Source organism: Oncorhynchus tshawytscha, linkage group LG22, assembly GCF_018296145.1.
Source record: "Oncorhynchus tshawytscha isolate Ot180627B linkage group LG22, Otsh_v2.0, whole genome shotgun sequence".
NCBI classification, from domain to species: Eukaryota; Metazoa; Chordata; class Actinopteri; order Salmoniformes; family Salmonidae; genus Oncorhynchus; species Oncorhynchus tshawytscha.
The window spans coordinates 35293129-35314112 of record NC_056450.1 but is presented as its reverse complement, the minus strand read 5'-3'; the positions used below and the strand labels follow the sequence as shown (position 1 = coordinate 35314112).

At 42.9% G+C, this 20984-nt stretch overlaps 1 protein-coding gene across 1 annotated transcript; it reads right to left on the bottom strand.

Moving 5' to 3' along the window:
* Positions 1 to 7939: 7939 nt before the first annotated feature.
* On the bottom strand, positions 7940 to 20585 carry si:ch211-180f4.1 (uncharacterized protein LOC100144405 homolog). The gene is made up of 2 exons (XM_024385130.1): positions 20338 to 20585; positions 7940 to 12460 (listed from the first exon to the last, which is right to left on the bottom strand). The coding sequence occupies exon 2, from the start codon at positions 12403 to 12405 to the stop codon at positions 10144 to 10146; it is 2262 nt and encodes a 753-aa protein (XP_024240898.1). The 5' UTR covers positions 12406 to 12460; positions 20338 to 20585; the 3' UTR covers positions 7940 to 10143.
* Positions 20586 to 20984: the final 399 nt, after the last annotated feature.

The window sequence follows — 20984 nt, the reverse complement described above, 5'->3', positions numbered from 1 at the left end:
CCGCTAGGCTACCTGCCATTCTATACTAATCATGTGTTACTATTTTTGGACTCATATTATGAATAAAATAATTAGATAAAATGTGTGTTTGATTTTAGTATCTGTATGCACATATTCCTAATGCAAATTCCAGCAATTTAGCCTAATTAAATGTACCCTCAAAAGAAGATCCATTTTGGAAAATCCATATGATAACAATTGGCATGTGTCATGATTCGTTGTTATTTTTTTCCCGTTCATATAGCCTTCTTTACTTGATTTGTGTGATTGGGCATAGGGGCCCCATGTGATGGCAATTGCTTCAGCATTCACCTCTGAAATAGTAGGTCTTAATAAAACAAATGAAATACTCACTTTTCACCAAGATGTTTCGATATGCTCCAAGCCCCACTGCACAAACCTTACTGTATGTAGTATTGTTGATGTTGTGAATGTGCATAGTCTATATTTACTCTGTTGGGCCTACAATACATGGTTGAGGTGGGTCATCACATCTCTGATCAACTGAAGTTGTTCCTGGAAAAAGAAAGTATACTAAACAACAATATAAATGCAACATGCAACAATTTCAAAGATTTTACTGAGTTACAGTTCATATAAGGAAATCAGTCAAATTAAATAAATAAATTAGGTCCTTATCTATGGATTTCACATGACTGGGTATGGGTGCAGCAATGTTTGGGCCTTGCAGTGGAGGTTCCTCAGAGGAGGAAGGGGAGGACCATCCTCCTCAGTGAATAAAAAATAAATAAAAAATGAAACATTAAAAAAGTTACACGTTTTTGATAACTATACTAAATATGTCACCAAATAATTTATTAAAACACACTGTTTTGTAGGGTAGAACCATGGTATCGCTGGTTGGACAGCTAGCTTCCGTCCTCTTCTGGGTACATTGACTTCAATACAAAATTTAGGAGGCTCATGGTTCTCACCCCCTTCCATAGACTTACCACAGTAATTATGACATCTTCCGGAGGACGTCCTCTATCAGAACTCTTGCAACATGAACTGACATGTTGTCCACCAATCAAAGGATCAGAGAATGAATATAGTACTGAAAGCATAAGCTACAGCTAGCTAGCACTGCAGTGTGTAAAATGTGGTGAGTAGTTGACTCAAAGAGAGCGAAAGACAATAGTTTAACAATTTTGAACAAATTCATTTTTCCAAAATGAAGGAGAAGCAAGAGAGAAATAGAGATATATATTTTTCACTTTCATTTTCACTTACATAGCTATCAAATGCAGTGAGTTAGTTCAGCCTACTGAAACACCCTGCTCAAACAGAAGGATGATATGTTAGCTAGCTGCCTATGGCTTTCCAACACAACACTGGAACTTTTCCAAGTCAAGGTAAGCTTTTGGTGTTGCTAATTTATTGCCACCGGGAGCTAGTGTAACTGCGTACTGTAGGGTTATTGTATGATTGTAGCAGGTTTACTAACACGTTAGTCCTATTAGCTATGCTGACTATGATGTTAATTTAGCTAACATGGTGACAACGATGTAGGCTGTGTGTAGCGGTTTGGCTTGGAAAGGTTTTTTCGCCTGGTCACATACAGCTGATGTGTTGTGCATTGAAGTCCAAAAGTGAAAGGAAGAGGTGAGAGGAGGAGAGCACCTGGATGCAAGAAGGAATACAACGTGGCTGCTATGAAAGTGAACTGTATTTACGTGTGATCAGGGGTGTATTAATTTTGACGATTCTGTTGAAAAACTTTTCTTAAACGGAAGCAAACAGAACAAAACAGGGAAAAACACCTGAATTTGTCCAACAGAAACTCTCTTTTGCAACTGTTGGACTAATGATTACACCATTTTCAGATAGATGCAGGCAAGAGTGTGCAAGGCTGTATTGAATGTCATTGTCTGTCCATGTATCACATTTGTCTCTCGACCTGTGTGCACCTACGTTGTCAATTTTAATTCATAGGCTAGGTTGTAACAATCTCATGATGGGTATAGGGCAAATTTCAGTATCATTTAGCAGCCTCAACGCATTGCTGTTACATTGAACTGGGTGAATGTAAAATTAATGAGAGTCATCCAATGTACTGTAATAGAAATAAGGCCAACGCCACTGCTTGGAGGACATACACCCACCCACTGGGGAGCCAGGCCCAGCCAATCAGAATGAGTTTTTCCCCACAAAAGGGCTTTATTACAGACAGCCCCCCCGCCAAATGTTCTAAACATCTTTGGAGGCAACTTATGGTAGAGAAATTAACATTCAATTATCTGGCAACAGCACTGGTGGACATTCCTGCAGTCGGCATGCCAATTGCACGCTCCCTCCAAACTTGAGAAATGTATGACATTGTATTGTGTGACAAAACTGCACTTTTTGAAGTGGCCTTTTATTGTCCCCAGCACAAGGTTCAATAACATTCAATAATGTGACATTCAATAATGTGTAATGATCATGCTGTTTAATCAACTACTTGATATGCCACACCTGTCATGTGGATGGATTATCTTGGCATAGGAGAAATGGTCAATAAACAAATCTGTGCACAAAATTGGAGATACATCCTTTTTTGGTATGTATGGAAAATGCCTGGGACCAACAGTTTACATGTTGCATCTATATTTTTGTTCTGTAATTCTATTATATTCTATTTGCCTACCTCACCTAATTTAAAGCTGTCACGTTCTTACCCTTATTTCCTTTGTTTTGTATTTATTTAGTATGGTCAGGGCGTGAGTTGGGGTGGGCAGTCTATGTTTGTTTTTCTATGATTTGGGGATTTGTATGTTTCGGCCTAGTATGGTTCTCAATCAGAGGCAGGTGTCATTAGTTGTCTCTGATTGAGAATCATACTTAGGTAGCCTGGGTGCACTGTTTGTTTGTGGGTGATTGTCTATGTTAGTTGCTTGTGTCAGCACAGGTCTCATTTATAGCTTCACGTCGTTATTTGTTGTTTTTGTATTCAGTGTTCAGTGCATCCTTTCATTAAATATTCATCATGAAAACATACCACGCCGCATTTTGGTCCTCCGATCCTTCTCGCCTCTTCTCTTCAGATGAAGAGGAGGACGACCGTGACAGAATCACCCACCAACCAAGGACCAAGCGGCGTGGTAAAAGACAGCGACGACAGCAGCAGCAGCAGCAACAACAGCGGCCAGCATCACAGGACTCCTGGACATGGGAGGAGATACTGAACGGAGAGGGACCCTGGGCACAGGCTGGGGAATATCGCCGCCCCAAAGCAGAGCTGGAGGCAGCGAAAACTGAGCGGCGGCGATATGAGGAGGCAGCACGACAGGTACGAGAGGCAGCCCCAAAATACATTTTGGGAGGAGGCACACGAGGTGTGGGGCTAAGCCAGGTAGCAGACCTGAGCTCACTCCTCGTGCTTATTATAAGCAGCACGTTACTGGTCAGGCACCGTGTTATGCGGTTAAGTGCACGGTGTCGCCAGTACGTGCCCATAGCCCGGTGCGCTATAGGGCAGCCCCCCGAAAGTGCCATGCGAGTGTGGGCATCGAGCCAGGGCGTATGGTGCCTGCTTAGCGTGTCTGGTCGCCGGTACGCAGTTTTGGTCCAGGTTATCCTGCGCCGGCTCTGCGTATTGTGTCTCCGGGGCGCTGGGAGGGTGCAGTGCGTCCTATGCCTGCGCTCCGCTCGTGCAGGGCAAATGTGGGAGTGGAGCCTAAGGGAGAGGTGCGTGTAGTAGGCACTAGATCTCCGGTGCTTACCCACAGCCCGGTTCAACCTGTGCCTGCACTCTGGAGGGTCTGGGCTAGAGCAGTGATCCAGCCTGGGGGAGTGGTGCCAAGGCTGCGCACCAGAGCTCCAGTGCTCCCCCACAGCCCGGTCCTTCAGGTGCCTCCTCCTAACACCAAGCCTCCTGGAGGTCTCCCCAGCCTGGTGGGTCCGGTGGCAGCCCCACACACCAGGCTGTCTCTGTCTCCTCCCTACAGGTGTTCCCGCCTGTCCGGCGCTGCCAGAGCTTCCGCCCCTCAGTCCAGAGGCGCCAGAGCTCCTCCATCCAGCGCTGCCAGAGCTTTCCTCTCCAGCGCTGCCGGAGTCTCCAGTCTGCCCAGCGCTGCCTGAGCTACCTGTCTGCCCAGCTCCATCAGAGCCGCCAGTCTGCAAGGAACCGCCAGTGCCGCCAGTCTGCAAGGAGCCGCCAGTGCGGCCAGTCTGCAGCCGCCAGTCTGCAAGGTGCCGCCAGTCTGCAAGGAGCCACCAGTGCCGCCAGTCTGCAAGGAGCCACCAGTGCTGCCAGTCTGCAAGGAGCCGCCAGTCTGCAAGGAGCCGCCAGTCTGCAAGGAGCCGCAAGTCTGCAAGGAGCTGCCAGTGCCGCCAGTCTGCAAGGAGCCGCCAGTGCCGCCAGTGCCGCCATTCAGCCAGGATCCGCCAGTGCTGCCATTCAGCCAGGAGCCACCATTCAGCCAGGAGCCGCCATTCAGCCAGGAGCCGCCAGCCAGTACGGGGCTGCCCCTCTGTCCCGAGCTGCCCCTCTGTCCTGAGCTGGCTCTGTCCCGTGCTGCCCCTCTGTCCCGTGGGGTCATTTAGAAGGGTCGCCGTGGTTAGGAAGCCACGGAGGCGGACAAAGACTATGGTGAAGTGGGGTCCACATCCCGCGCCAGAGCCGACACCGCGGACAGATGCCCACCCAGACCCTCCCCTATAGGTTAAGGTTTTGCGGCCGGAGTCCGCACCTTTGGGGGGGGTACCGTTTGTTTATTGTTTTTGTGTAGTTCGTATTCAGTGTTCAGTGCATCCTTTCATTAAATATTCATCATGAACACATACCACGCCGCATTTTGGTCCTCCGATCCTTCTCGCCTCTTCTCTTCAGATGAAGAGGAGGACGACCGTGACAGAATCACCCACCAACCAAGGACCAAGCGGCGTGGTAAAAGACAGCGACGACAGCAGCAGCAGCAGCAACAACAGCGGCCAGCATCACAGGACTCCTGGACATGGGAGGAGATACTGAACGGAGAGGGACCCTGGGCACAGGCTTGGGAATATCGCCGCCCCAAAGCAGAGCTGGAGGCAGCGAAAACTGAGCGGCGGCGATATGAGGAGGCAGCACGACAGGTACGAGAGGCAGCCCCAAAATACATTTTGGGAGGAGGCACACGAGGTGTGGGGCTAAGCCAGGTAGCAGACCTGAGCTCACTCCTCGTGCTTATTATAAGCAGCACGTTACTGGTCAGGCACCGTGTTATGCGGTTAAGAGCACGGTGTCGCCAGTAAGTTTCTTTTATTAAATATTCATCATGAACACATACTACGCTGCATTTTGGTCCTCTGATCCTTCTCGCCTCTCCTCTTCAGATGAAGAGGAGGACGACCGTGACAAAAGCATGAAGTCATGTGATTCATCTTCCAATTCACAGGCTATTCATTGTGGGAAGAGCATTTAGAATGTTGATAAACTAGCTGTAATTCTTGGAATGATCAAATGGCGATGCTGCTGCCATAGAATTAGGAACTAGAACTAGGGCTGCTATCCTTCCTTACCTTCACAATGTCCTAATCCTTTCATTCCTCAAAGAGGAAATATAGTCATAATGTGTTTATTTAGGTAGAGTTACTTAAGCAATAACGCACGACTAGGTGTGGTATATGGCCAATATACCATGGCTCAGGGCTGTTCTTACATACGACGCAACTCGGAGTGGCTGGATAGAGCCCTTAGTCGTGGTATATTGACCATATACCACAAACCTCTGAGGTGCCTAATTGCTAGTATACACTGGTTATCAATGTAATTAGAGCAGTAAAAATAAATGTTTTGTCATACCTGTGGTATACGGTCTGATATACCACGGCTGTCAGCCAATCAGCATTCAGGGCTCGAACCAGCCAGTTTATTATAGCAATTATAAACTGAATAGCAATTATAAAGTGTGTGGTTCGAGCACTGAATGCTGATTGGCTGACAGCCATTGTATATCAGACCGTATACCACAGGTATGACAAAACATTTATTTTTACTGCTGTAATTCCATTGGTAACCATTTTATAAATAGTAATAAGGCACCTCTGGGGTTTGTGGTATATGGCCAATATACCACGACTAAGGGCTGTGTCTAGTCACTATGCGATGCGTCGTGCAAAAGAACAGCTCTTAGCTGTGGTATATTGGCCATATACCATATATTTATTTTTACTGTTCTAATTACGTTGGTAACCCGTATATAATAGCAATAAGGCACCTCAGGGGTTTGTGGTATATGGCCAATAAACCACGGCTAAGGGGTGTATCCAGGCACTCCACGTTGCGTTGTGCATAAGAACAGCCCTTAGTCGTGGTATGTTGGCTATATACCACACCTCATGCTTTATTGCTTAATTATTATGTATTTTTTATTTAACCTTTAACTAGGCAAGTCAGTTTAAGAACAAATTCTTATTTTACAGTGACGGCCTACTCCGGCCAAACCCGGACGATACTGGGCCAATTGTGCGCCTCGCTATGGGATTCCCAATCACAGCCGGATGTGATACACCCTAAACTGGGTGGTTCGAACCCTGAATGCTGATTGGCTGACAGCCGTGGTATATCAAACCATATACCAGGGTATGACAAAACATTTATTTTTACTGCTCTAATTCCACTGGTAACCATTTTACAATAGTAATAAGGCACCTCTGGGGTTTGTGGTATATGGCCAATATACCACGACTAAGGGCTGTGTGTAGTCACTATGCGATGCAAAAGAACAGCTCTTAGCTGTGGTATATTGGCCATATACCACACACCCTCGGGCCTTATTGATTAATTATATCATATCCAAAATAATTCAATGGATTTCTGGTCGTCATTCTTCCCCTCTCATCTCCACAGGTAGCCATATACACATCATTCTTGTGTTGCAGCCTTATATATATTGTCACTTTAATAATGTTTACATACTTCTTTACTCATCTCATATCTATATACCGTATTCTATTCTAATGTATTTTAGTCAATGCCACTCTGACATTGCTCGTCCTAATATTTATATATTTCTTAATTCCATATGTTTACTTTTAGATGTTTTATTTTATTTATTTCACCTTTATTTAACCAGATAGGCTAGTTGAGAACAAGTTCTCATTTGCAACTGCGACTTGGCCAAGATAAAGCAAAGCAGTTTGACACATACAACAACACAGAGTTACACATGGAATACACAAACATACAGCCATTAATACAGTAGAGAAAAAAAAGGTCTATATACAGTATGTGCAAATGAGGTAGGATAAGGGAGGTAAGGCAAGAAATAGGCCATGGTGGCGAAGTAATTACAATATACCAATTAAACACTGGAATGGTAGATGTGCAGAAGATGAATGTGCAAAGAAGCAAGATAAATAAATAAATACAGTATGGGGATGGGGTAGTTGGATGGGCTATTTACAGATGGGCTATGTACAGGTGCAGTGATTTGTGAGCTGATCTGACAGCTGGTGCTTAAAGCTAATGCGGGAGATATGAGTCTCCAGTGATTTGAGTCTTCAGTGATTTGTGTGTATTGTGATTTGTTGTGAATTGTTAAGATACTACTGCACTGTGGGAGCTAGGAACACAAGCATTTCGCTACACCCACAATAACATCTGCTAAATATGTGTATGTGGCCAATAACATCTGCTAAATATGTGTATGAAAAATAACATTTGATTTGATTTATAATTTTTTTTTACTAAAACTTGAGAAACAGGAAAGTCTGCACATTTCCATTCAGATTCTTGTTGCTGAGCTGATGAAGGTCAGCTGACCGAAAGCTAAACCACAATTAAAGAAAATTGCATCTGACTAGAAGTGTGCAGAGACTTTTTCCTGTTTCTTCACTTTTGCCTACAACACCTTCACTAATCAGCTGTGGGTGTGCAGTAGATTCTGCCTATCATTTTCTAAAATTTGAAATGTTTTCTCTTTCATTCTACAAGAGAAGAATGTTCCCGTAACAAAAAAATGGATACAGGAAATTCAAATAAATGGGATAATGATTTTATTCATGTCAAGAAATACATTTCTTCACAGTCATCTCCCATTAACTACAGAAGCACAGACCGATACGTCTAAAGTGTTGAGGAATATTAATGGTTTAATTAAAATATAACAAGATTGCTTTATATTACAAAATACCCTGCAATTCACTGTCAAGTTTAATCAAATTCTAGACTACAGCATTTGAAACGTTACACTGTACTTTGATTAATGACCTAATGCCACTAGAGGGCATGCTTTAGTCAATAACATTTCATTTTGAGAGTCAGCCTTTTGCTACATACAGCATTTTGATAGATCAAAAGATATTTTCAGCCTCTTTGTTATGGAACTATACACACAATAAATGTATTGTGTCTGAAATGTTATTCCTTGGCTTAATGTTTTTGAATAGCTCAATATATATATAAAAAAACTGATTTTTGATTAATATGTGTCATATTCATAATCAATCAATCAATATATAAACAAATAAGCACATAAATAAAATGTTTGGATGTTTCATCAGGTTATAAAATTAAATGAAAAAATAAGCAGTTTCCTACATCTAATGCAAAACCATGTAATGTGTCTAAATATCGTGTTACATCTATGAGTTAACCAGCAGTATATCCTGGAGACATTTTCCAGATATTCTCAAGCTGTCGAATCTTGGTTGAAATATTTTGGTACAGGGGAGACATTTGGATGAGCATATTCCAACAACTAAGTGCATTGTATTGTGAGTAAATATTCCATCTTAAATAGGTTCACTTGTACTGTATGGCATGGTTTAAAAAACAGTCAAAAACAGTCCACAAAATATAGTGCAAACTCATGCAGTAACTGGCCATTGTGTGCAACCTTAAATTGCTATATTCTAGAAATCTATTTTTAATAGAACATAAATAAATCACGTGTATGTGGTAGTTAACCACCATGATAGACAGTAGATAGCACTAAATGTTGCATTGTGTGTGAAGGAAAATGCATGTTGTTAATACCCCTTAACCTTAACTGTCCATGCAGAGAATCTTAATAAAGGTTCAACTCTGCATGACTTCATCATGATCTCGGTCTGGTAATGAACAAGTCAAAGAACATGAGGGTAGTGTTCATTTATCCTGCATAGGTTAACTATAATGCACATTTTTCGATTATAAAATGTGAGAAAATAAATATATATGAAACAAGTTAGCAAACAAATAAATAAACATACATTCAAATGCTGTTTTTTTTCTTCATGTGCAGGCTAACAGTAACAAATGGACAATAAATGCAATGCCAGACAAGAATGGCATTTATTTCCTTACTGTATGTTCATGAACTGTTAAAGGTAGACTCAGTGAAATTACGTTGCCACAAGCTGCACCGCAGATATGAGCAAGACTTCGCTCTCACACAGTCACACACAGTATATGCGCATGTGCACGGGGTTCACAGCGTGGTAGCCATGGCACCAAAATAAGCGGAGAAGTTGAGCCTCGCGCTTCAACGCTCTTAGTTGTTGCGGAAATTGACCCACTATGCTGTTTACTTTCTCCATCTACGTCATATCGTTGAGTCTACCTTTAAAGCTATGAAACAGGGTCCGTTGTGTTAGGAGTAATCATCTAAAGAAGAAAGAACAACAGGATACGACCCCCAAGTAGAAGAAACATTTTTGTTGTCAGCTTTACACCTGTATATTTCAAAGGGAAAGGAGAGAAGGGGTACTTGACTAAATACTCAAGAGCACAGGAAAAACATGCAGGTAGACATGCAAGAAATCCTAAACAGTGATTTGGAATTAGTACGCAGCAGTGAACAGGTCTTGACCTAAGTGCTCTGGCAGAAATGTAGTATGGATTCGTTTCATATTTAGTTAAATATAATCTAGAAAGTGAATTAAATAAACAATAAAATATCTTACATGCTTGATGTTACAGTGTACTTCTGTGGAGGTGTGTTTGGCCATGGATACTTCAAACCTGGCCCACTCAGCATATTTCCTTATGTAACATAACTGCATTACAATAGGATCCTTATTCAACGGGACAACTAAGTGTGCTTGAGCTAGAGATCTGCAGTCTAAAAATACCTTATCTTTCACAATGACATCTTACTCTTAAATCTCAAGATTGAGCAGTAACTAAGATTACATACAGTACAGTACATAAACGTCTTTAAATGTCTCTTTTACATCTACGCACTTTGACCTTTATTACCACATGTATGTCTTTGAGGTGTCAATCTGAGAGTTCTGGGGATCCACTGGACCCTCTTTCTCCTTCTCAGTCTCGTTCTCCCACAGGTTGATCAGGGGAGGGTAGAGCTCATTCAGGGGGATGGAGGTGGCATGCTGCACGTATTTCTTCAAGGAGTGATGGCAGGATTTCTGCTTCATACGCCGGCCCATGTAGAACACAAGCAGGGCCATGATGCAGATGGCAAACATGGAGCCCATGACAGCTGCAAGGGCCACATTGGTGGGCTGGGCCACCATCTCCACAGCAAAACTGGCCTCCTTGGTGGTGACGTTGATGCAGGAGTGTTGCGTCTGCTGTTCTGTAGCTGACATGGTCAGACACACTCTGTACTCTGTCGAGGGCAACAGGTGAGTCAGGTTGTATTCTTGCACATCAACCGGAACCTTGGCTGTATAGCTGATCTGAGGGTTGTCAATCTTCATGGTGGCGCTGGACCACTTGGGCTGAGATGCCTCATGGCTGTGGAAGTGAGGAGGGTAGAGTTTCCACTCCAGGACCACTGACTGGGAGTGGATGATCTTAGCCAGGACCACCAGGGCCATTATGGTGTTTACCGTGTGCCCCCCGACATTCAACCTGCCACCGTGCCAGTCTCCTTTCTCCACGTACACTGACACACTACGCGTGTCCGCCCCCTCTGTGTTCCACGCCACGCACGTGTACAGACCAGAATCAGCTGGCTCAACCTGGAGGATCTCCAGAGCCCCCTGTTCCTGCAGTCTGTGTTTCTTTGTGCTCCTGCCGTCCACCATGACTGCAGAGACAGCCTCTGAGGTCACCTTGTCTCCTGTTGGCGTCACCCAGTAGAACTGAGGTGCAGGGTCAGCAACAGCCCAACAGTCCAGAGTCAGGGGTTGTCCAGCAGTGACATTGAGCAGTGGGGGGAATGTGTGCAGGGAGATGTGAGGGAGGCAGGTGTTGCTGACAACATTCCAGCTGGTGGTGACCACTTCCTGGAGGGCGTGGCCAACCAAATGGGGAGGGGAGGCACAGAGGGTGATTTGGGACTCCAGCAACTTGAGGGTGGACTGGTTCCCCAGGACTGGGCCCCAGTTAGAGAGGCAGTCACACCTGAGAGGGTTACTGTGGAGACTCACTTCATCCAGGCTAGGGAAAGAGGACAAAACCTCGTGTGACAAGAGGCTGATGTCATTGTTGTGGACTAACAGAGTGCGCAGGCCGCCCATGTCAATGAAAGCGGCACGATCAATATAAGCTAAATGGGGGTTGTTATAAATTTCCAGTTTTGCCATCTCTGGGAGGTTGGAGAACGCCCCCCTCTCAATGGCAACCAGGCCCTCCATGTTATTCAGACTCAGCTCCTCCAGATGGGGGAAATCATGGAAGTCTCCCTCCTGAACACGGCCAATGGGATTCTTGTTAAGGTCTAAGAACTTGAGATTTGGTAGGACCCGGAGGGCATCTTTGGGGACTGCTGTCAGCTTGTTGTCAAAGAAGGACAGACTCTCCAGGTATTCCAACCCCTGGAAAGCTCCCGACGGGACCTCCCTGAGGCCCATGCCAGCCAGCACCAGACTGTGCAGCTTTGACAAGGGGTGGAAGTTCATATCCTGTAACCCCAGGATGGGGTTCTCCCCTATCATGAGAATCTCCAGGTTAGGGAGAGACTCAAACCAGTGGCTGTCTATGGCCACCAGCTTGTTGGAGTTGAGATGGAGCCTCAGGAGGTTTCTGAGCCCAGAGAAGGCTTTAGGCCCAATGGAGGAGATTTGGTTATGGTTGATGTAAAGCTCTTCCAAACTGTCAAGATCCTTCAGACAGAAATCTTGCAGTTCTTTTACTTGGTTTTCCTCAAGGTAGAGAGTGACAAGCTGTGTCAGGTTGTGAAGTCCAATGTCTTGGATCTGTGTGAAGTGGTTTTGGGAGAGGTCTAGCTCTGTGAGGTTGACTAGACTCTGGAGCTCCACAGACACAGAGGAGATGTTGTTACTCTGGAGGAGAAGCACCTGAGTGTCACCTGAAATATTCCACGGGACCCCACTAAGATGGAGCTCATTGCAGTCCACCGTCTTGGCCTGATGGTATACCGATTGAGGTGTGTACCATGGACGTGTTTCACATACACACTGCGCTGGGCAGGGAGAACTAGCTTCTGAACTTTGACATGAGATCACCATTAGAAAGACAATCATCAGCCGAGCACAGATCCCAGATCCTCCCATGTTGCAGTAGAATGAGGTAACCCTGTTAACCATGGGCCAGGTTAAACTGTGACTTCTTCTGCTATGACGATGGAGCTTTGGTCTAATCCTGTAAGAAGAAATTATAAAACATATTGTAAAAAATATTGCATGACAATAATGCATTTCACATGTAAATATGGTCAACAATCATTCATTTGTAAGTTATTATTTATTTAAGGTAAAGATACATCTATCAGGTATTTGTTTATGTTTTACAACACACCTGCAAATAAATCAATTAAAAAAAATACAATTTAATGAGGCAGCCCACTTAAACGGGTGATGAATAGTTCTCTTTTAACATCAAATCAAATCAAATCAAATTTATTTATATAGCCCTTCGTACATCAGCTGATATCTCAAAGTGCTGTACAGAAACCCAGCCTAAAACCCCAAACAGCAAGCAATGCAGGTGTAGAAGCACGGTGGTAATTCATGGTAATTGTAGAACACATCGTGGAAAACAAGGTTTCCTTAAAGCTGTGATGTTGTGTTACTTCAGGGGGCCACAGCTACAAGAAATAAAAGTCCATGTGAAGACTGGGGCAGTATGAATGATTCAGAGCTCCTGTTACTCTGTAAATCACCCTGACCCAGCAGGAAAACATATTGTCAAGCCAAAGGCATTAAGGTGTCCATCAGCTTATGGAACCCACAGTAAATTCAACCGAACCTCCACATGGCACAGCAGACATTGGGCTGTTTTCTTTTCTGTGACACAAAATCTATCTTCTAACCCTGAGGAAACTAAATGTAGAAATCAATACTGTAGCTGTGTATATCCAATTTGAATGTGGCTTTTTAATAATGTAATGTGTTTGTGACGATCATTTACATGTTACAATAACTCTAGGATCAGTTTATGTATGGGGTTGAGACGTGTGCCTCCATGTCTCTCTCCACTAGTTTCTGTGGGTTCTGTGGCAGGCAGTGAGAGGCTGGTGACAGGTAATAGGCATTGTTACACAATGAATCAGTGGGTTGAACAGCATTTACTGCTCAGGAAGCTAAATAATGTTATTCCCTTCTGCCTCCGCACTGGTCAGAAACAACACCAACATGAAAAGAAAACCTGAAACCAGACAAGGGTGAAATGTTGAAAACTGGCACCTAATTCTATATTACAGACTTTGATTCCACTGCTTGTTTTAAATACCTCAGTATTGTACTAATGGAACTGAAGCCTCCCTAGCATACCTGCCATATTGAGGTTCATATTGCTATACAAAAAAGCTTCTTTGAAAACTACCAGTCAGCTTCAATAGGGAAATGTCAACACACACTGATTTCTCCAAACATTAGAATGACGCTGTTTACCAATGACCTCACAGTAAAGAGGATTTTAACTTTGGCAGAGTGCGATTGGAATGCCTTAAGATGACAAGCATCAGGCTCTGTTGACGTAATGTCAGGAAATTGCTTCTTCTCCACTCAACCATCTTGATGTTTCTTCTACGCTCAACCATCTTGATGTTTTATGAGAGAAATAGCTCTAAAATGTGAGAGATGCACAGGTAGACTGGGGTATTTTTGGTATTTAGGTCAGACGCTTTTCCTCAAATGTAACTTATTCATCAGCACAAAACATTAGTATCTCATTCAACCCCAGCAACGTGGACTACTCTAGCCCACATCCAATGTATTAACTATGATTTTTTAAATTATAGCTGTCAAGAGGTCGATTGTCAACCCACTCCAAATCTGTTGTTTCTCCACAAACCTCCATAGACACATACCTCATGCTGTCATTTCATTGGCTTACACCAAAGAGACAGCAAACCCACAGTCTCATTCAATTATTCACTAAAGTACAGTGTGGGGAGAAAAAGAAGTGGGTAACAAATCACAAAAACACAGTGTGAGTATTCTGTGGCGCTCCCAAGACATATTCTCTTGCTCAGCCTTTGGAAACGTTGGCATGACAAAGCCTTGTTTGAAATCTTCTGAACAAAGCCGGTACATTGACACACTAGAGTTACACCAATAGAACCAGAATGAAAAGACACGAAAATGAAAACAAGATGGGAATAATTACCCAGCTCCTTTCAAGCGCTGCACACAAATTGACTCCCTGGAGAGTTGCATCAGAGAAAGCTAAGCCGCAGAGGGGCAGAGCCGAGCACGGTTAGTGGCTTTAAAATATATCTGATGGAGGAGGCTACAGTGGAGGCAAGCTCCAGTCCTAATATTACATTGGGAGATGTTTCAGAGTGGTACTCGCTGAGCTGGCAGCACTCAGTGATGGGCTGGGGCCCCTGTCTGGCTGGGAAGTGTGACAGTCTCCACCACGCCTGTCTGATCACATTAGAGAACAGGGGCACACTTAGGACGTAACCCCCACAGTTCCTCTGGGCGGCAGGAAACAGGGCCACCTTGCCTGATGCCATGGCAACCTGACAGGAAGTAGCAAAGGAACCAACCCTTGGGCTGCTCTTAATGGCTGGTGCTCCGTGGCTGTTCCTTATCTCTAAAACCTCAACGGGCTCTAACGGGTGGAACACTGGAACATGCAAATGGAGGACAGGATAGACACAGAGCTGAAAGATCAGTGGGTGTAACTAAAATATAGAAATGTAGGTATATACAAAATAGTGTGTGTTAGAATGCTTTTACAGCAGGATGTACAGTAGGAGGGATGGATCAGTTGGGAGAACACAACAACCAGACCTCTATCTGGATCAGAGGCACATTCAGCAGCCAGTACTCTGACACCAGTATGTATCACTGTACATTTTCCTTCATTTCCATTTTGATATCACTACCCAGGCAGACATACCTCGCCCCATTATCAACCCCTCTAGCCATGTTTAAAGAACCCAACTACAATGGATCCTTGATCAACAGGATGCTCTGTCCCAATCATTCTCCAATCCTTTGTCAACAGGATACTCGGTCCCCATCATTCTCCAATCCTTTGTCAACAGGATACTCGGTCCCCATCATTCTCCAATCCTTTGTCAACAGGATACTCGGTCCCCATCATTCTCCAATCCTTTGTCAACAGGATACTCGGTCCCCATCATTCTCCAATCCTTTGTCAACAGGATACTCGGTCCCCATCATTCTCCAATCCTTTGTCAACAGGATACTCGGTCCCCAACATTCTCCAATCCTTTGTCAACAGGATGCTCTGTCCCAATCATTCTCCAATCCTTTGTCACTCAGACATGACTTCTTGCCTCCTCTCCTAACCGTGAGTGATGTGTCTGTCCAATCCAGACAGTATATTAATAAATTGTCCAAAGGTCTAGTGTTATTTTTAGGCTGTCAACTGTGCTCCTAGACCTAGGGCATCAGATGCTTGCAGCTGTCTCATTTTGATGGACGCGGCTCTTTAAAATGACAACCTCACAAAACAACAAATTAACCACTAATCACTATGTATTACCTCTCACTCCAATTTTTGTTTAACAAGTGTAATTTCATATTTTTTAAATGCACTGGTAACCATGTAAGCTAATGTCCTAGGAAGACAACAACACCCTGTTGTTAATAAATAACAGTCCTCCTCATGAATAAACAATTTGCACCAGACCTGACATTATGCATTTTACGGAATGCTGGGGACTAAGGTCTGTTATTGTTTTTCTGAATGCTGCGATGAACAACCTTGTTTAGGTGCTCTCATGTTGAAATGAGAGATAATAACTAAGTATCTGAAAAGCCCTTTCTGGCATTAGAAACACAACCCTTAGACAGATGTTAGACTCCATGCTTCCCCTTAATACAAAGTTGAGCCACTCAGGGCCATGACCAGGCAGGGTGCTTTGCATGGCTCACATTTTAATTTAAGAGAGATTACCGCGCCAGATGTTCACACTACCATTGTGAAGTTGAGCTACTACTTCATTACTTACAGGCAGGGGAGAGTTGTTTTGTTTGTTAAATCAACACAACATACACCAGCTCTGCTTTCAAGTGACAGTTATTGGCTAACCAGCCTGTGCTTTATGAAAGATCAATCGCAAAAAAAATACATTATACAAATGAACATAATATTGCTGTTGCCCGCCACTAAATCACTATGTAATGTAAAATGGCTGTGGCAGTGCAAGAAATGTGTGACAATGTATCATACAGTATTGGTCATCTACCTTGTCATTCAGAAGCCGCACATATGTATGATGACTTTACAACCAGGGGCAGTTCTAATTATACCCTCTCTTGTGCTCGCTCCTTCTAAAAACATGTTCTTTCCCCTAATCCTGAATGTTATACAACATCTCTGCACATTTGCAAATGTATTGGAGACGATAAAACATTTATGTCTGCTTTATGAATTATTGATAGGGCTGTAGGCATGTCTCTAATTTTCAGCCTGGCCTTTTTTGCACTGAGCAAAAAGACAACAACGTTGATTCAACCAGTGTATGCCCAGTGGGATGTCTCATTTAATGATAATGAAATTAATTGCACAGGTTTTTATACTAATTTCATCATAATTTTATTTCAGCTCAGCCAGACTGAATCAACACTGGTCCTGTTGGGAAAATAAATATGTTAATTTCTTACAATGCTTTCTGTGAAAATGACTTTGGCACTATGTAATTCAGAGCAGCGTGAAAATGATCTCTACCCCTTTTAATATCTAACACATGGTCACTACAGTTGGTGTTTGGAACATGTGCACATGACCCATGGAAAATGCATAAAATTAGTCTCTGAAAAGAACCACTGGTGAAAGCATTTTTCCAAAATGCTTGAAATTGTAATTCTTAACCGTCTCTTGCAGTCTTCATGCAAATGCACAGTAAATGACCTTACAGTTATGGAACAAACTAATGGATATTCAACCCCTGGGCATAACTTGAATTTAAGTATTAAGGTTATGAACAATCAAAGAACTGTAACATCTTTAAAATATGACTGCATTCATTATTCAAATTCACTGTCTTTAAAAAAAATCTAAATTTATCCATTTAATCACTTAAAGATGCACCCCAGGATCTTAAGCACAACAAATTCATAATATATAGTACGAGTGGAATTCGTAACACACGTAGTACACAATTTGATGATGTGGTACACAAAAAACGGGGACCCTTTTTGGCTGGCTGAAATTATTACAAAGTTTGAGAGTGCATATTTAACATTTTTTTTAAAGGACATTTCAACTTCCACAGATGCATAGCATAGCACTCCATTATTTCCAGAGATACCAGAAACAATTTCCTAATTATCCACTTTTTGTTCCACTATTTTCCAGAGCACTTCAAGTATAGGTAGTTGTATTTCAGCATAGAGGTAACATTAATATGTTATCATCAATTCATGCTGTAGGCTTTATGCAAACAACACTCTTAATACCATGCTGTATTGGGTTATACTAGTATGCTGCCTAAGATTTTAGTCTGATCCATTTTATTTGCTGCAATGACCTCTCTTCTCTCTCTCTCTCTCTCTCTCTTCCTCCCTCTCTCTCTCTCTTTCTCCCTCCCTCTCTCTCTTTCTCCCTCCCTCTCTCTCTTTCTCTCTCTCTCCCTCTCTTTCTCCCTCCCTCTCTCTCTTTCTCCCTCTCTCTCTTTCTCCCTCCCTCTCTTTCTCCCTCCCTCTCTTTCTCCCTCCCTCTCTCTCTTTCTCTCCCTCCCTCTCTTTCTCCCTCCCTCTCTCTCTCTTTCCCTCTCTTTCTCTCTCTCTCTCTCTCCCTCTTTCTCTCTCTCTCTTTCTCCCTCCCTCTTTCTCTCTCTCTCCCTCTCCCTGTGTATATCTGATGCGTTGTCTACTGTGAGAGTGTGAATCTGCTAAGACAGAGCTAGTGATACACATCAATAGACATATTACTCTGGCTAGATAGAATGAAAAAGCATCACTCAGGGGAGAAAAGCCTTGCTCAAGGACATGCCTTGGAGCGCTTTCATGTTCATTTGTTCTGGGACATAAAAGCTACCAACGCACTCTCCTCCCACAGTGCAGTCGACTGTTAATGATTTAGTCTGTGAAGTTAATTTATTATCTCCTCAAAGTGATGCACAGAGCTTCTTCACTGTGTTTCACTGTATTATGTAAAGCTACAGCAACCAACCAACCAACCATTCTGGCCCCACTCCTGTTGCAATGATGTCTGGGTAAGTACATGAGGAGGCCTCAATCCCATTGAAACTGAGGGGGCATGTGTCTCCTGAATTTCATCCACTTGAAGGATGAAAATACATATACAGGTAACTGCCAAAATAAAGGAAACACTTTAGTAAATGAGGGATACAAAGTATATTGAAAGCAGGTGCTTCCACACACAGGTGTGGTTGCTGATTTTATTAAGCAATTAACATACCATCATGCTTAGGGTCATGTATAAAATGATCTCAACCCAATTGAACACTTACTGTACGGGAGATTCTGGAGAGGAGCCTGAGACAGCGTTTTCCACCACCATCAACAAAACCCCAAATGATGGAATTTCTCATGGAAGAGTGGTGTCGCAGGCCTTCAATAGAGTTCCTGTCACTTGTAGAATATATGCCCAGGTGCATTGAAGCTGTTTTGGCTCATGGTGGCCCAACACCCTATTAAAACACTTTAGGTTGATGTTTCCTTTATTTTGGCAGTTACTTATATTTGAGTGAATAACGTATTCAACTGTATTTCCAGCACGATGCCTGTAAGTACATGCATGGGTCTCGCACAGCATGCGGTTCATTAGATATACTGTATGGGCCTAATTGCAAGATATCAAAGAGCAGTTGATTGCCCTTTCAGTATGTTCATCTCAGAGAAGCTAGCGTGAGTTGCATTAAAGATCTGGTGGCATCTGTTCTCTTTGCAGCCCTAACACTGAAAAGGGATGCTGATGATGATTTACGTTTTTTTGCAAGATCCTTTATACTGTCCAATGCACATTCTCTGGGTCCAATATGTCTCTGAGCAAGGGTAAGTTCATCAGTCACTTTTAACTTCAGACCCCCCCCCCCCACACACACACACATTTAAAAAATATATATATAATAATAATAATCTGGTGGGGGACCCCTGGTGGTCGGTGCCCCGGGGCTCCTTATGCGATAATACGGCCCTGTTTTTTGCAGATCCTATATTTGTGGAGAACAATTTAGGTGGGGGACATTCAAGAAGTCAAGAAGCAGTAAAACTAATTGTGTTGCAAAAGGAGGTCAAGAGCATGAATTCTTCAAAATAACCATCCATGCCTTTGGGGAATAGCTCCCCAAGTTGAAGCTCTAAACTGTCAAATAAGATACAATTAGACACTTAATGAGCCCTAGGTACAGACCCTCTGGACTTGTCAGCCAAAGCATATAATATATGTTCAGGTGATGAATATTACATGATCAAGTTGAAGTCTGAGAACACATATTGCCTTTTGAATCAAATGATCGGAAATAAAATCATATTTACATATCATGATACTGTATATCACTTGCAGCAGTTTAACCTTACCGGAGGCTACTTATTTATGGGATACAGTGAAGGGGGATACTTAGTCAGCTGCACAACTGAAAGCATTCGTTCAAAATGTGTCTTACGTATTTTAATTTATCTAGCCAGGTAGTTGCTGTTTATTATTTTGGGCACCTGTACAATCCAGAAAATGTACAACATCATATCGGAATGATGAGCATGATCTATAAACCTGCAAAGAAAATACATACATTCCATTATGAGAATATGTTTAGGCTACTTTGTGTTGTCCTATAAACATGCATCCAAAGATTATGAATATGGATGATGGTTGATAATCTTAATAAGAAGCATTTCCAAGGTTAAAGGCTGACTGTGAGGCAACATTATTGGTAAACTTGAGTATCACCGTAACCTAAACCACACAGTCACAGACAGAGAGGGATGTGATAGATACATAGGCTACTCAGACAAAATGTGATATTATAATCAAACAAAGCATTTTGAAACTTTTTCTAAATTGCCACACTGAGGAGAGGAACAGAGTAGGCTAGTCTACTGTAGTCTACTGTAACTGGATAACGCCCTTACCTCTGTACCAAATGCAGGCGGCTTCCAATTGAACGATGTCTTCCACTCCTTGGTTACAAGAATTTCGCTGTCACCTTGAAAATTAAATGACCAATATCGACATCTTCGGTCGTAATAACCTTGCGGATGTTGAATTTGAACCTTTCTCGCTATCTCGAAGCTCGCATTACAATAGAATAACCGACTTCTGTAAAATCATAACATCAGTGCATTATAACCTGGCCCGACGTTCCTCACTGTATTTGAAGCACTATGCGCGCTCCACAGAATACGTCGCTAAAGTCCGCCTGTTTTACTATCATTAGCCAATAGAATTATTGGGCCACGACTATCCTCCAATCACATGGAGGAGGCTATCGTGCTTTCTCTCAAACAATGATGTAATGCTTCAGTTTTCATCCTGCCCTAATGTTTACCGATGCGCCAGAAAGAATGAGACAGAATTGTAAGTCATGTTATGATTCGGTCATCGATTAGGTCATTCACTTTCTGTAAACGAGAAATAGTTTCAGTGAGGTCATGTTTTCCAGTATAAAGGTAATGTGCCAAACATGATACAGAGACACAATGTAATTTATTATGTACACAAACACAGTGCATTTTTGATGGCAGCATTGTTATTGGTGGATTATGATATTGTTATGATT

Excerpts from the sequence above, each read along its gene's own strand:
- si:ch211-180f4.1 (XM_024385130.1), bottom strand. The coding sequence starts at position 12,405 with ATGGTTAACAGGGTTACCTCATTCTACTGCAACATGGGAGGATCTGGG.